The sequence below is a fragment of the Aspergillus welwitschiae genome (genome assembly GCF_003344945.1).
Source record: "Aspergillus welwitschiae strain CBS 139.54b unplaced genomic scaffold BDQ94scaffold_14, whole genome shotgun sequence".
NCBI lineage: Eukaryota > Fungi > Ascomycota > Eurotiomycetes > Eurotiales > Aspergillaceae > Aspergillus > Aspergillus welwitschiae.
In genome coordinates this window covers 15,736-30,766 of record NW_020798708.1, presented here as the reverse complement: position 1 = coordinate 30,766, position 15,031 = coordinate 15,736, and the positions used below count along the sequence as shown (strand labels likewise).

General features: G+C 50.9%; 4 protein-coding genes across 4 annotated transcripts; 2 read left to right on the top strand and 2 right to left on the bottom strand.

The window, feature by feature from the left end:
• Window positions 1-3,486: 3,486 nt before the first annotated feature.
• Window positions 3,487-6,025, top strand: BDQ94DRAFT_142570 (putative ARID/BRIGHT domain protein (SWI1)). Its single transcript, XM_026766059.1, has one exon. The coding sequence runs from the start codon at window positions 3,515-3,517 to the stop codon at window positions 5,582-5,584; it is 2,070 nt and encodes a 689-aa protein (XP_026626765.1). The 5' UTR covers window positions 3,487-3,514; the 3' UTR covers window positions 5,585-6,025.
• Window positions 6,026-6,158: 133 nt separating this feature from the next.
• On the bottom strand, window positions 6,159-7,773 carry BDQ94DRAFT_142569 (mitochondrial 54S ribosomal protein mL49). Its single transcript, XM_026766058.1, has 3 exons — window positions 7,474-7,773; window positions 6,963-7,339; window positions 6,159-6,902 (listed from the first exon to the last, which is right to left on the bottom strand). The coding sequence occupies exons 1-3, from the start codon at window positions 7,631-7,633 to the stop codon at window positions 6,852-6,854; spliced, it is 588 nt and encodes a 195-aa protein (XP_026626764.1). The 5' UTR covers window positions 7,634-7,773; the 3' UTR covers window positions 6,159-6,851.
• A 181-nt stretch (window positions 7,774-7,954) lies between these two features.
• Window positions 7,955-9,778, top strand: BDQ94DRAFT_25747 (eukaryotic translation initiation factor 3 subunit E). The gene is made up of 3 exons (XM_026775336.1): window positions 7,955-9,238; window positions 9,300-9,494; window positions 9,560-9,778. The coding sequence occupies exons 1-3, from the start codon at window positions 8,094-8,096 to the stop codon at window positions 9,576-9,578; spliced, it is 1,359 nt and encodes a 452-aa protein (XP_026626763.1). The 5' UTR covers window positions 7,955-8,093; the 3' UTR covers window positions 9,579-9,778.
• Window positions 9,779-13,424: 3,646 nt separating this feature from the next.
• BDQ94DRAFT_142564 (ArsA family ATPase) lies at window positions 13,425-15,016 on the bottom strand. Its single transcript, XM_026766057.1, has 4 exons — window positions 14,847-15,016; window positions 14,348-14,775; window positions 13,690-14,279; window positions 13,425-13,627 (listed from the first exon to the last, which is right to left on the bottom strand). The coding sequence occupies exons 2-4, from the start codon at window positions 14,732-14,734 to the stop codon at window positions 13,579-13,581; spliced, it is 1,026 nt and encodes a 341-aa protein (XP_026626762.1). The 5' UTR covers window positions 14,735-14,775; window positions 14,847-15,016; the 3' UTR covers window positions 13,425-13,578.
• Window positions 15,017-15,031: the final 15 nt, after the last annotated feature.

Here is a 15,031-nt window from a genome sequence, read left to right as displayed (position 1 = left end):
AAAGACAATAGCCAGCAAATGATGTATAACATACCCTCGTCACCACAGAGCCAGCGCCCACCGTGCTTCCCCGTCCGATAGTAACACCGGCTAAGATGATTACACTGCCTCCTATCCAGACGTCGTCTTCGATATGTACTTCCTTGCCGGCTTCTGGGCCCTCCGGACCTCGTCGCACAGCCGGGTCCATGGGATGGGTAGCCCCGTAGATACAAAGATTGGGCCCGGTAAGCACCCTTTCACCAATTGTCACGAGACATGTGTCCAGGACAAGAAGGTTGAAGTTCAGAAAGGTTTTCTTGCCGACTCTGAAGTTCAAGCCGTGATCCACTGAGATGGGAGGATCGACAAAGGGATCCGTATCTTCGAAAAGCTTTTCATCCTCCTGGGGATTGGGATGGACTGGAGGCAAAGGGCGCGTATCACCTAGGATGCTGTACATCGGGTAGTCAGTTTAGAGAGCATTCTCAAAGGCCGGTAGAAGATCTCACTCTCGCCAGAGCTCCACCTTGCGACGCCGGGAGACTTGACCAGCTTGATTGAATCTGTCGCATGCTTCTTTGCAGCGTTGTCGATTGGCCTGAAGGTCTGCATCCCAAGCATTGTAGAGCTCACCATTGAGCATCTTCTGCCATTCTATCGATGTCGTCATGGTTCTGATTTGGAATGCTGTCAGGTTATGAGATGCTTAAGAGGAAGAGGCGGATGTGAGATTGTAGCACCATTATATAGCATTTGTGAACGGGCTAAAATAATTCGAATCTTTCGAACTTGGGTCCCATTGCAGAAGTTGTGGCCATTCATGTTCCAGTGCGACGAGCTGGCGGGTTGGGAATACTTCCGAATTAGGCAGTTTATACCTCGGCCGGTGCAAGGTCACAACTTCCAGCTTGTGGATACGCCGAACCAGAACCATGAGGAGGGGTTTGCTGGAGACGATATGATTCACTTTCGTTCTTTCACTATGCATAAGCTGCCGTGCTATAATTATGGGGTTGGATTGATATCTATGCATGCTATCGTGACAGGAAATTAGATAGTAAGGAGACAGCATGCTATACAAAAATCATGAGTACGGTATTCGATGCCGGACGGATTTTGAGACAATGTAACGTCCTCTCACTGTAGCTCAGTTGACAGATGATGCATGTATAATTTCTGCATCACAGATAAAAGTATGTTAGTTCATGATCTAGAACAAACACCAGTTAAGATTCAGGGATCAGGCAGGATCTCAGGCTGCCACTGATGACGTAATACACAACCCGACATGGCGATTAACTAATCTGCCACCACGGTCCGCCTACTCAATCGGCTCACCCCTTTTACCCGCTGCCCGACTGCTACCGACCTGTGCTCCTGCTCCTGCTGCTTGCTGCTTGCTGCTGCTCCAGGCTGGTTGCTGCTGCTACGTACTACCGGTAAGATAAAACTTACTGGAAACCCTTACGCCAGTCCCATCCGAACTTGCCTATCGTTCTTGTTCCCTTGTCCCGTCTGGCTGAATTCTGATTCTCGACTCGTGAGGCGCGCCTCTGATCACTCCACGCCCGTCCCCATTCCTGCCTTCCCAACCCCGTGTGCCTCTCCACCTTTCCAGAAGGAGACGCCCCCTCCCTTCCCTTGGGAAGCAAAAAAGGAATCTAGAAATCCAAAATTAATCGGTGCAAATAAAATACCAGATTTCCAGGTACTGCAGTGTACCGAATCTTTACGGAGCTTTAAGTCCAGGTACGCCTGTCATTCCTCACTATTGATCCCACCCCCCGCTTGTCTCCCAGTCATTGGATTTGCCTTCCACACGCCTCACACAACTGTGGCCACGCACTAAGTGCTGGCCACCCTTTCACCCATTCCTCGGCAGTACCGCGCACGTTGCTCAAAAGCCATCGCTGGTGGTCCTTTCTTCCATGGGTTGCAGGCCTTTCTATGGCTGATCCATCATTCTGCTTTTGATCATTTTATTTTCTGCAGCTTGTTGTCATTCTAAAATCCACCTGAAACCTCCACCCCCCATACTTCCCAAGATCGCCTTGCGATTTGCTGATCGGTCTTCTGCCACTCAGTGCCGCTCGCAACGCCGCTGCTAATCCTCACTGGATTTTCTGCCTTTTTGCGGTACCAGCGACGTTCCATGGTCCCGTGACCTGCTCGATCTCCTCGCAATCTCTCTCGCCGGCCTTCCAACCACTGCTATTCGGGACCGGCCTCCATCCGCTTGTGAGTCGGCATTTTTAGTTGTCCAGCCTTGTCGGTATGTACATCCTGCCTGTCCCTTACAATTTTCCTTTTTAAGAAATCATCAATCCACCCACCCCAGATTATCCCATCCCCCCCCGTCTCTCCCCCAGCTACACGTTGGGGTGGCTGTTCTCGGTGTGGTGTGTGGTCGCTGCTTCGTGTCGCAGAGCGACAGCGCGACACCCTTCACTGTCAGCTTCCTCACCTGACGCGTCTAGACCTTCTTCCACCCTACAAATCTGGGAGATTGTGTCATTTACCCCTAAAAAATAAGCTCGTGATGACTGTAACACTGCTGTTCTTATCGGTCGCGTATCGATGATGATCTTGGTGCTCGTGTCATTTTTCTGACAGCTCTGGTTACCTTACAGATGGGTTGGTAAAACCACTCGACATGAATGACTGGCTAGCCGACGCCTCGAACCTTCCGAACCATGACAATGGTGCTTTTCACCAAGCGACCATTGATCCTTCTGCGGCATTCCTCCATACCTCTCCCACTCCCGACCCTACCCAGTTCCAGCGCATGTTCAATGGCGTGCCGCGAAATGCCTCCCCTGGCTTCCACAACCCGAACCAGGTGATTCCGTCGAAAAGGCCGCGACCAGAGGATGCCATGTCGATGTCGCCTCGACAGGCTCCCGGGGCTATCGCGGCATCCCGGTCCCAGACTCCTCACCAAGTGCCTTTTCCAGGGTACCAAGGAGCTGCGAATGGCGCGCCTCAATATCCTCCGCATCCGACTCCGTATCAGCACCTCCAGCAAAGAGCTTCTCCGAACGTCACCCAATCTCCGATCATGCAGGAATTCGACCAACACGGTGTACAACGAATGGGAACAGCTTCGCCTAGCCCGTTCTCCCCAGCCGGCCCTCAAGTAGGCTCCCACATGTCTCCGTCACAGTCGGATCATCCGAGTAGAGTGAACACGCCGCAAAATAACTCATTCATGCCCAATCAGCCCTTCCCTCAGCCCATGGCACCCCAGTTCCCGCCCGCGCCTGCGATGACTACTGCCGCTGTGCAGGCGCCGATGCAAGCACATTACGGTGGCATGCCTCAGGGGTATCAGCAGGCCATAGCTGCCCAGCAGCAACAGCAGCGAATGCATGCCATGCAGATGCAAAATCAAGGTCGTCCAATGGCGATGAATCCCGCCATGGCCGGGCGACCCGTGGCAGCTGGGATGAACGCGATGGCCAATCCTCAACAAATGGCCGCCATCAGGCAGATGCAACAGACCATGGCTAAACCGCCTAATCCGGAGGGGTTTATGAGGTCACTGCAGAAATTCATGATGTCGCGCAACCTGCCGCTCGATCCTAGTCCCGTTGTTTGCGGTCGCCCAATCAACCTGGTCCAGCTTTATGCTACGGTCATGAAGCTCGGAGGATCGAAGAAGATAACGGCTGCGAATATGTGGCACGTCATTGCACAGCAACTTCAGTTCCCGCCGATGCAGCTGCCGATGGCCATGCAGGAGCTTAGGGAGCATTATCAGCGGAACCTAGCTGCGTACGAGCAGGCCTTCCTCAGCACCCAGCAGAAGCAATTTGCGGACCAAATGCAGCAAACAGCGGTGCCACGCCAACCCAGTGACCCGTCTGCCATGCAGTTCCAGTCTCCAGCCATCAAACCGGGCCAGGGTTTTGAAAATGCACAGCAGATGGGACACCCATCGCCAAGCCCCGCGTCTGTATCAAGTAGCGTACAACATAACGCTTCGAATGGTTTCGCGACACCTACACCTGTTAAAACCCAGGGCAAGCCGCAGAATCAGCATCGTCTCAGTATTTCCCGCCAGTCACAGCCCCCAGCAACGCCCAATGATCCTACTGGCCAAATGCCGAGTCAATCGCCTGCGCAGCCGGGCAAAGGCCCAGGTCAAGTCCCCGGCAAGCCCTCGGAGCAGCTGGATCAGTCAGATCAGCCTTTGAAGCACCAGATCGAGGATCCCTATAAACCCATGGTCTTGCCAGAAAGCAATTTCCATGGACCCATAGCCATCGATGAAATGTATCAGATTGGGGAGGATATTACTCGATTGAAGCCTAATGTCCCCAGTTTTGCTGAGCTGGGTGTAATTGATATCCACGCTCTTACAATGAGCATCAAATCCGGGATACATGCTGAAATGCGCATGGCCTTGGATACGCTTACATCCATATCCTCAGAGCCGGCGATCCAAATATCGTTAGATAACTGCGACGATCTGGTGGAGAGCTTAATCGAATGCGCCGAGGACCAAGCAGAGTTTCTCGCGGAACATGCCGCAGAAGTGTCTGATATGATGCTTCTATCCTCATATGAAGAAGTCACTCGTGGGTGTCAATCGGAATGGACGTCTTTGGCGGATGTTCCAGAATTCGGCAGCCTCGACTACGAACTAGACCGTGCCGTCGACCGACTCATCTGCATTACAACCATACTACGCAATTTCTCGTTTATCGAGTCAAACTTTGGAATGCTGTCTACGCCTCCGGTTGTTCAATTCATGTCGACTATCATTCGTTACCTCGGCACACGCAATATGCTTCTAAGGACACATCAGAACACATTGGATTTCATGAAGGACACAGTAACATACCTCAGCAACGTGGCTCACACCATTCAGTTACCGAGTAAAGAAGAAGCCCTCTGTCTTCTGCATTTCCTTCTTGCTTTTGCACCATTCCCAGGACCTATGGGCTCGGAGGGTATTATGTTCAATTCATACAACCCCTCAGTTCACAAGTACACACCGGCAGCGGTTGATAGCTTGGCCAAGCTTCTGGCACGGGACGAGCCCAACCGGACATTCTTCAGAGCAATCTTCTCTGGCGATGGTGTTTCCATCCAGCAAGAGTTGCTGACTCGTGCCTTTGGTCTTGCCATTTGCCCGGTCCCTGATCAGCCGCGGAAACCCTTGGCTATAGCGGATGCTCGGAAGGTTTTCCTCATGCAAGGCCTTTTGGCAGCGGATATCCTTTCAGGTTTTGCGGATGGGCCTATTGCCAAGTCATGGCTGGAGTCGATCGACGGGTTTGCCATCCATCTCCTGCGACTCTCATGCCTCCTGAGCACGGAACGGGTTCCTCCACCGAACACCAACTCACGCCAATCCCATGCCGCAAGAGGCCAAGCGGAAGCGGAAGCTGCTGCTTACAGCTCCATAATCAATCGGGGTTTGGCGATTCTGCGTCGACTGGCCGAGAAGTCGAAGCTTGCTGATTCCAACGCCACGTTACGGTTCCCCTCGGGGATCATCCCAAGGAAAGAAAGCTTGCTTGGCGCACTGCTGATGCCTAGCATAGATCCTGGTGTTGTACGGCAATTGATAACTTATGCACGACTAGCGGAATGAATGTGGTAACTTCTGGAACGGGTAGGGTTTTTCTGAGATCATTTCTAGCGCGCTGGTTAACCCGAAGGTTTCATGTTTGGGCCACGCTTAGAACATGCCTTGTTGATGTTTGCTTCTGTCATGTCTTCTACTTCCAACCTTGAGTAAACAACTATCTACATCTCCGTTTTCTCCCTTTCTGTTCTCTTTTCATTTACTCTTTCTCTTTTGACTCTCTTACTCGATCTCGTGTGTTTGGCGCCGGTGGGAAGAACCTTTTTTCTTTTATCGAGAGAGGCGTGACAATGTGTATCTCTGTGCTTTACCGCTGTACAATGTTCAATACCCTCGGGCGACAAAAAAATCATGCATGATGTCTAAATGGGTAACTCTACTTTATCATGGCTCATCGACTGAACTTGTCTTAACCCGATTGATGCTGATACTATTACTGGTCTGAGCGTTTCTTTCCGAATTGGGAACAGTTCATAGACTAGTAGTTGGCGGTAAGCTCTGGTATGATGCCAGGACATCCCAGTAATCGTATGACGTGTAGTGTGATTGTAATATGACATGTGGTATGATGAGAAGAACAGCTGTTGTTAAAGTTACTAAGTTCCCAAAGAGATAGAAGATCGCTGGAGTAAAGTAATGGAAGACGTTAGATCGATTGATACTACTACTACACGCTAGTAGATAGCGGCAGGGTGGAGGAGATGAGACCACTTTCCGATAAATAGATAGTAATCATGTACCGAACCCGCAGCAGTTCGCCGTAGACTTGAGAGATGAAAGAAAAGCGAAATAAAAGGTAGAGATCACGCCAGTATACATACATACAACAGCCAGAAAAACAAAATCTCCGCGAAAGAAAGGGAGTTGTCACAGGAACACCAGCACTAGTAGGAGAGAAAGATAATACAAAGGTGAGTAATAAAGTAAGTAGAGGGAAACTTGAGAGGAAAAAGAGGAAAATGGGGCCGGGAAACATTATAACCAAGTATATCGACCATCCCTGACCATCGCAGATATGCGCTGCTTATTTTCTTTTCATCCCGTCGTTCTGGTTTGGCCCTTTTTTGTCTTCTTGTTACCAAGTCTGCAGTGTGTGGTTTCATTCTGTCCCTGGATCCCCATCGCCCCCTGTGATAGGCGTGACAATAGACAAGCGTGTGTATGTGGCAGTATCGTCGAATTCAATGAGTTGGTGCCGACGTAGGATTGAGGGTAGAAGAGGAGCGGGAGGGGATCCAGAGATGAATCCTTTTTCATCTCATGTCGTTCTTGCTTAGAAGTTGCGTTCCTGAAGGAACTTCAGGATCTCAGGTTTGCGCCAGCCCTAAGTGAAGCAATCCGGTTAGCTCGGCCGTGATCAACTGGCAGATTGTAGAGGACGTACCTTGACAATGATGTGACCGTTAAGACGGTTAATAGTGACATCCGGGCTCTTGGGAGCGCGGGGGTCACCCGACTCCAGTCCCAGGTACTGCGCCAGATCGTTCCTCAGGGCATCCAAATCGCCTTCAGTCTTCTGGAGCTTGGTTTGTTGCTTGGTACCGCCGGCCTTGGTAACGAGATATACGGGGAGTTGGTTGGAGGCTGTGCGACGGATGAAATAAGGGAGGTTTGTGAGTTGCAGGTTGGGCGGCGGTTGCGATACCGGGGTTTCCTTAAGAGTCTGGGATTGCCGCTTGAGTTGAACGAGGAAAGTCCGACATTGCTGGGCGGCAACTTGGGGCTGAGAGATGATTTGGGAGGAGTGACGAGAAGCGAGTTCTAAGAGCAAGTCAGGAAAAGCTCGACGGATTCTTTTTGTTACCCTCCAGGTTTTTGCTGCTCAGAAACAGCCATGCTTACTATCCCGATGGGATAGGCCGTGGGTGGAACGGACGGAAAGGGTCGCGACTTACGAGAGGGGGTCAATCTAGCGGAAGAACATAGCGAGGAGAAGGAGCTACGCGTCCCTGACGAGACTCTGGACTGTGAAGCTTTTTGCAAATAAAAGGGAACAGCGGTTGACTGCTTGCGAGTGGCCGAGCAGACCGGCAGAGACTGCATGAAGGATGCCATCGGGGATGGTAAGGGGGAAGTAAAGGGGGAGGCAACGGAAACAGCCTGAACGATTCCTAGGAGCCAGGGAATCGAGGAACAACCCAGAAGGGAGTTTATAAGAGGGAGAGGGGGGGGAAGAAGGACAAGACGAGGGCCGGAGAGCGCGAGAGAACGAACATACGACATGCAGAAATGAAGCGATGATTTCTTGCTTCGGCGCGGAGACCTTCCGCTAGGCCCGGAAGGGGATAGCGCGCCCAGCAGCCCTTCGCCCACATTTTCGCCAGCGCAAAAGCCGCCGCACACTGACTTTGAAGTCTGCCGCTGCCATTGTGAGAGGCTCTCCGTTCGTGAATCGCTTCCTCTCTTCTGTTTTTGTCCTTTTTCCTCCTCCCCTCTTTTCCCCCCTCCCCCCTCCTCCTCCACCACCCCCCAATTTATTCCGCTCCCCGCTGCTACTGCTGCTATTCTTCCCACCATGGCAGCCAACGTTCCTCCTTCCGCTGAGACCCTTCTCAGCGGTGCTGCCGCCCACCCGCCCAAGACCGCTGAAGAGATCGCCAACCAGTATGACCTGCTGCCTAAGCTGATCCCCTACCTCGACCGCCATCTGGTCTTCCCTCTTCTCGAGTTCAGCTCCGGCTCCCAGGAAGATGACAAGGAGATGATCCGCGCCAAGTACGAGCTGTTGAAGCACACCAACATGACCGACTATGTGGCCAACCTGTGGAAGGAAATTAACGACTCCGACACCATCCCCGACGAGTTCGTCAAGAAGAGAGAGGAGGTCCTCGCCAAGTTGCAACACTACCAGGAGCAGAGCGCCAAGATCACCGAGCTGCTGCAGGATGAGGATGTCGTCGGCAACCTGCGCAGCGACAAGGTCGCCAACTTGAAGTTCCTCGAGGAGGAGCACGGTGTCACCGCCGACATGGTCAACAGCCTTTTCGACTATGGTCGCTTCCAGTACAGCTGCGGTAGCTACGGCAATGCCGCTGAGCTGCTGTACCAGTTCCGTGTCCTCTCCACCGACAACGACAAGGTTGCTTCCGCCACATGGGGTAAGCTCGCCTCGGAGATTCTGACCACCAGCTGGGATGGTGCTATGGAGGAGGTCCAGAAGGTCAAGGACTCGATCGAGACCCGTCTCTTCAACAACCCTCTGGGTCAGCTCCAGAACCGCTCCTGGTTGATCCACTGGTCTCTCTTCCCCTTCTTCAACTACGACCCTGCTCGCGATGTCCTGACCGACCTTTTCTTCTCCCCCGCCTACATCAACACCATCCAGACCAGCTGCCCCTGGATCCTGCGCTACCTCGCCGCCGCCGTCATCACCAACCGCAACCGTGCCCACAAGAACAGCAACGTCTACCAGAAGCAGTTGAAGGACCTGATCCGCGTCGTTCGCCAGGAGGGCTACGAATACTCCGACCCCATCACCGACTTCGTTAAGGCGCTGTACGTTGACTTCGACTTTGAGGAGGCTCAGAAGAAGTTGGGTGAGGCCGAGGATGTGTTGCGGAGCGACTTCTTCCTCGTTTCGGCTGCCGATGCCTTCGTTGAGGCTGCCCGTCACCTGATCTCCGAGAGCTACTGCAAGATCCACCAGCGGATCGACATCAAGTATGTTAATCAACACGAAGAACATTCATTCAAGCATTATCTTGCTAACCGATCACACCAGGGACCTGTCTACCCGTCTGGGTCTGAACCAGGATGAGGGTGAGAAGTGGATCGTCAACCTGATCCGTGACACTCGTGTCGACGCCAAGATTGACTACAAGGAGGGCACTGTGATCATGAACCACCCCCCGCAGTCGGTGTACCAGCAGGTCATTGAGAAGACCAAGGGTGCTTTCTTCCGCACGCAAGTTCTGAGGTTCGTCCAATACCCTATCTATCAATCCATCTCCATCCTTTGTTACTAACGCCAAAATGATCCAGTGCTGCCGTTGCGAAATAAATGACACCCCCTACTTCTTGAAATTTATACCGAAACAAGAAATCTTCGTCCTTTTACCGTTCTCTTCATGGTTCTGTTATGTTAGTAGTATCTTCCGCCGCAGTGCGGACTTCCTGAAATGATGGGACCAAGCAGAGTGGCATCAGGCTGGCGTTCAGGTGGTCCACTATTCCTTTTTTCTTTTTTTATCTCTCTATCTTATTTTCCCTTTTCTATTTACGTTTCGTGTCCCAATTTCCACCCACTATATCGTTTATTTCCCCCCCTGTGTATCTCTTTATGATGTTTGACACCCTTCGGGATTTTGGTGTGTGATGACTCCCTTAAAAAAAAGAACGAAGTACCGTCAAAAATTCTATCCAACTATATCTGGACTTTTATTTTTGGGTTGACCAGAGGATGAAAGGAGAAAAGGAAGGCAGGAAGGAAGGAAGGAATGAAGGCCAGAAACAGGACCCGGGGGTGTTTCCTTTAAAAAGTGAGAGCAGTCCTTTGCACACTTCTGTTTACTGGGGTTGTGTTTTCTCGTCCGATAAGACGCCGTCGCTTGGTTACGTGTGATCGAGCTATGCTGTTACGAATGATCTATAGAGATGATGGAATTCAATTATCATTAACTCACTCAATTCTCAGTTCGGCTTGGCATTATGGTGTTTTCATTATAGTGCCGATCCGTAGAGTATACTAGTATCCCAGACCAATCCACCCTCCTCGGGATCCCAGACAATTAGTAGCAATCCTATATAGTAACAAAAGGTATCTGTAGAACTGAACTGAATCAAACCATCCCCGCTATCAAAAAAACCAAGAGCAAGCATTATGTTGATGTTGAATGAGACGACCTCCTTCCTCTCTTCTCTCCACCTATTTTTCTTCCTTTGCACCTGCCTCTCCATTCTTCAATTTCAAAACCACTCATCGACTGCGTCTCGGTTCATAATCCATCATCTGTGATGACGATTGTGGTGGTGGTGCCCTGCGACTTCTCACTGAATTCCTCACGGGTACGATCTCATTGATATAGGGTTCGTGTCTGCCGAAAGAGGAGGCGGGGCTGGCTGAGTCACCTGCCATTCGGAGGGATTCTTGACGCTCGTATTCTCGGGACATGGTTGCTAGGTCGTCGATTTGTTCCTATCAATCTATATTAGTTGTGGGGATGAATGGGGGAAAAAGAGATTGGGGGGTTTGCAACGAACTCGAGTAAGTGGTACACCGACTATTAGGTAGCCGTCGCGTCCCTGGGAGAAGGCCAGATTATGTGTTAGAGAGAGTGTGTGGTTTCAAAGTTCTAGGTGTCTTATGCATGTTGTTCCTGGTTGGTTTGGTATATTGGTCTGTCTACCTGGTATGAATATGGTCTGACACTGGCTGATGGCCCTAGAAAGTATTGGATGTGGCCTAAGACTATGTGACGTGACAGTCCGTATCCTGGGAGCCAGTATTGCTGGACCTGAGACATATCCGTGAAGTAGTAGTAGTAGTAGTAAGATCAGTTAAGTTTGGGATAGTAGTGTGGGAGAATTAGTAGTGATTGTGAGTGATATGATGTAGCGCTGTGTTGTATAGTACTATCAGAACTGAATGAAGTGGGCTACTCTCGATCATGACGACCATTTGATTGGAACTGGAACTCTCTTCTAGGGGCCCCTTATATATAGCTAGATTCGGGTTTGTGGTCATGCAAGGAAAAAGGAAGAAGATAACAAGCGGACATAAGATTTATTCGTCACGCCTCGGTGGGTTCGATGTGGATATGTCTCTCAAAAGGTGTCGGGATGCCCTAGGGCAATGTGACCGTACATAGTGGGCTCCATCATAAGGAGCGGATCAGCACGCCCGTCATCGGCTCAGCGAATTTTCTTCCAGTCAAGAGTGCGCCTTTGCGAATGTGGCTTTTTACATAGACTCTTTTGCGAGCAAAATGGAACGACTGCAAGGCCTGCTGCTCACGTCCGATTCCGGGGAAAACTCGCCTCACTCTTTCATCCAACCCCTTTGCGCCGGTAAAAGTGAGGCTTGGGCCCCCAAGGGAAGACTGACAATTTCCGCAAATCGAAGGATATTGTGCCCACCTCTCGCGTGCCTCTGTCTTTCGACGGCTTGGCTATTTCTGCGGTGAACATGCACCACTGAAGTGGTCGGCGATGTAGGTATGTAGTAGAGTCTGTATGTGTGATGCCGTGGCTCCATGGACCGAGCGTTTCGGATGCAGCTAGTATGCTTGCTCGAAGTTTATTGGCGACTCCCCTAGATCTTGCAGCCCCAAAATGGTTTCGTACATTTCGGAATTTCTTGCGTCTCGAGTCCAGACGTCCTCATAGCCGGTGACACCTGCATGAGCCTGGAGCCATTAATACAGACCGGGTTGTTCGCAGATCTATGAGGCCATGCCATATTGAATCCCACTTAGCCGACCGGACTGTTTGTGCTCGCGGCTCTCAACGGCAGCTTGAGTCATAGTATTCGGCCCGATTGCATCTTGTTTTGATTTCCGGGGTCCTTAATCTGACCTGTAATCGCCCTGCTCAAAGTTTATCGGGCTGTGGTAGGTGTTATCTGTATATCGGTGGATACAGCATAGTTGTCACCGAATGTCGCAGAATTCGAGGTCTAGACAAGAGATGCATCAATTAGAGAAGAACAGTTGACCTTCGTGGCAGGATTGACCCTGTAGCCTGTACCCACGATATGTCGTAGCACAGAATTTGGTTCATCAGGATTCACCTCAGACCATTGATGCTGTCCTTGCTAGGCCAAGCTATATCTGACGATCGCTGAAGACAGAATGGGCAGTGACACGATCCTACAGGGAACTAAACCTGGGAACCCATTGTCCCCTTCCTGTATAGTCAATCTTTGCTGCGATATCTTTCGCCTTTAGCCTTAACTAGGGGTCACTTGCATCAGGGCTTGAGCGAATCTGATTTGGTAGTCAGCCATACTTGCATGAGCCGGCCTGAACAGGCCATTGTCTCCATGACAGGGCTTCACGCCATGTTTCCTCTTTTCAGTCACCAATCAAAGCTTCCAGGTCCCGGGATAGTGACAGCCACTGTTATTGCAGCCAGGATATTGCAGACATGGTACACCTGGTATAGCTCATAGCGTCATATGAGGCTGGATTCATCTAGCCATAAATTGACCCGGTATCAAAAACAGCGAGGCAATATGGCAAACTGATTGGTCTTCATCTGAACTGTCAGCTGGAGGTGAGGCTTCACCTCACTCACCAAGCCTTAAATATTCGAAGCGCAGATACCTCCATCCCTCCCCAGTTGTTTGCCTGTGGACAGGAAGGTCATGCTTTTTCTAATGATGTCGCATCATCCACGAGCTGGGCAGCTTTATCCCTGTCTCAGATCATTGCTTTTATTTTGCACCCTTATAGTGACTGCAAGTTGTATTCGGCAAGGGGGACTGAAGGTGAGGCTGAAGCGATAAGAGTTAGAACTTCCTGGATCAAGGAATGTTGATGAATGCAACAGGGAAAACTCTCTAACTTACACCCGGATCGCTTATAGCGGGTTGTGACCAAGGCAGAAGCTGCTATATTGAGGCTACAACGGGGCAGGAGGAAGGAATTTGAGGCGATTGAGGATCGAGAAATCAAGCTGCCAATTGGACTAGGAGAAGGTGATTGCTTGACAGAGTCCCTGCTCTGAGGCGGAAGACCCACAGGTGATCTAGTCCGGGTCACAATCTCATCCCTGAAGATCTGCAGAAGTCGCTAGTGGGAACCTCGACAAGGCAACAGTGAGGCGTTCGGAGCATGCGAGCAGGGAAGTCAGGTGTGATGGAAAGGCAAGCACCAGAAGAGGAGCATTGAGCTAATCAAGCTCATTCCACACGGATCAGGGTAACAACTAGATTCACAATATTCCAAGGAATGCATCTTCACGCTTCGTATATTATAGTCTATACTCTTTTCATGACTCGTCCAAATAAACAACATTCGCCGCAAATCTTAGATTGATTGAAATTTCTCCGCTAATCCGCCTCAGTTGCCCTCCGGGGGAACATACGGGTTCACAAGCATGTCGCTGAATCTGTGGGCAGGTTAGCCAACGTGATGCTTCTCTCACAACTGGTTATCTAGGCGTCGACTTACTTCTCAAGCTTCTCCTTGCCTCTAACTTCCTCAACCAGCAATGGCATCCTAACCACGTTGAAGTCTTCATATAACTCTTCAATCTGCTCCAAGTACTTCTTCTGCATCTTCCTCCGTGCATTACATTGCTCGCACTCGCTGCTTTGCTTGGGGAACAGGAGCTGGTTGACCACAATGGCATGGGTATCGATGTTATAGCTTGTGAGCTCCTGGATCATGCGCTCGGTTTCGTAGAGGGACAGGAATTCCGCAATGCAGACACAGACGAAGGTAGTCAGATCAGCATCCTTGAACTGCGAGTTAACCTCGCTGATTGTCTCCCTCAGCGACTCCATCTTCTGCAACAATTCATCAATGTTCTGACCGCCAGGCAGACCACCACGGGAACCAAGGATCGAGTTCAGCATGGGACCGAACTGAGACGACAGCTGCGACAGCTTGGCGAGAGCCTTCTCTAAGACAGTGGGGAATTGGAGGAAGCGGAGAGTGTGACCGGTCGGCGCAGTGTCAAACACAATAACTTCGTAGGACAGCGACTTGACCTGCTTCAGGACTTCGGCAAAGGACATAGCTTCATCAACACCGGGGATCTGCTACAGTTAGCTATTTTCCACGAGAGCAATGATTTTCTGCTGGTCAGCTCCGGTGCGTGACGTACACTTAACGCAAGGTCCTGCATCATTCCACCAACGCCCATACCAGACAGAGGGTCGTCGCCTTGGCCTTCACCACTAGCCAGGAGATCTTGAATACTTCCGTTAGGGTCGATCTCCATAGCGCTCAGGTTCGTGTATCCATCGACCAGTCGGGCCTCCTTTCCAAACTTCTGACCGAAAGCATCGCTAAGGTTGTGTGCGGGATCGGTGGAGATGAGAAGGACGGATTTGCGAACTTTGGCAAGCTGAATTGCAAGAGAGCAGGAAGTCGTAGTCTTGCCGACACCTCCTTTACCGCCGACAAAGATCCAACGCAAGGTCTTTTGGTTCACCACCGACTGGAGCGTGGGCTCCATGAGGTCGTCGCTGTGCACAACGGCGGATGACATGTTGAAATTCGTTGGTAATGATATGGGTTTCGATATCTTTTCTGAAGAGGGCGCGATTGAGTGAGCTTCCGTGTTAAAGAGGCTGTGTCGCGATATTGAAGCTTGGACTTACCACGTATCGGTTCCCCGCAGAGGCCAAAACTTTCAGTAGTGGCGGTTAGACAAGTTCGAGAACGTTCTCGGTAAGATAAGAGTCACCCGAACACTGGCTTGAAACAGGCCTACTCAGGTCCAAAGGGGCACGATCGCAAGGTGCTGGGGGTTCAGGTACGATCAACCTAGTGAATCATGTGCAGC

Excerpts from the sequence above, each read along its gene's own strand:
- BDQ94DRAFT_142570 (XM_026766059.1), top strand. The coding sequence starts at position 3,515 with ATGAGGTCACTGCAGAAATTCATGATGTCGCGCAACCTGCCGCTCGAT.
- BDQ94DRAFT_142569 (XM_026766058.1), bottom strand. The coding sequence starts at position 7,633 with ATGGCATCCTTCATGCAGTCTCTGCCGGTCTGCTCGGCCACTCGCAAG. Across the intron at positions 7,340-7,473 it reads CGCTAGATTGACCCCCTCTC|AACTCGCTTCTCGTCACTCC; the intron begins GTAAGTCGCGAC and ends ACTTGCTCTTAG. Across the intron at positions 6,903-6,962 it reads ACGGTCACATCATTGTCAAG|GGCTGGCGCAAACCTGAGAT; the intron begins GTACGTCCTCTA and ends TGCTTCACTTAG.
- BDQ94DRAFT_25747 (XM_026775336.1), top strand. The coding sequence starts at position 8,094 with ATGGCAGCCAACGTTCCTCCTTCCGCTGAGACCCTTCTCAGCGGTGCT. Across the intron at positions 9,239-9,299 it reads CACCAGCGGATCGACATCAA|GGACCTGTCTACCCGTCTGG; the intron begins GTATGTTAATCA and ends CGATCACACCAG.
- BDQ94DRAFT_142564 (XM_026766057.1), bottom strand. The coding sequence starts at position 14,734 with ATGTCATCCGCCGTTGTGCACAGCGACGACCTCATGGAGCCCACGCTC. Across the intron at positions 14,280-14,347 it reads TGCAGGACCTTGCGTTAAGT|ATCCCCGGTGTTGATGAAGC; the intron begins GTACGTCACGCA and ends TAACTGTAGCAG. Across the intron at positions 13,628-13,689 it reads GGCAAGGAGAAGCTTGAGAA|ATTCAGCGACATGCTTGTGA; the intron begins GTAAGTCGACGC and ends ACCTGCCCACAG.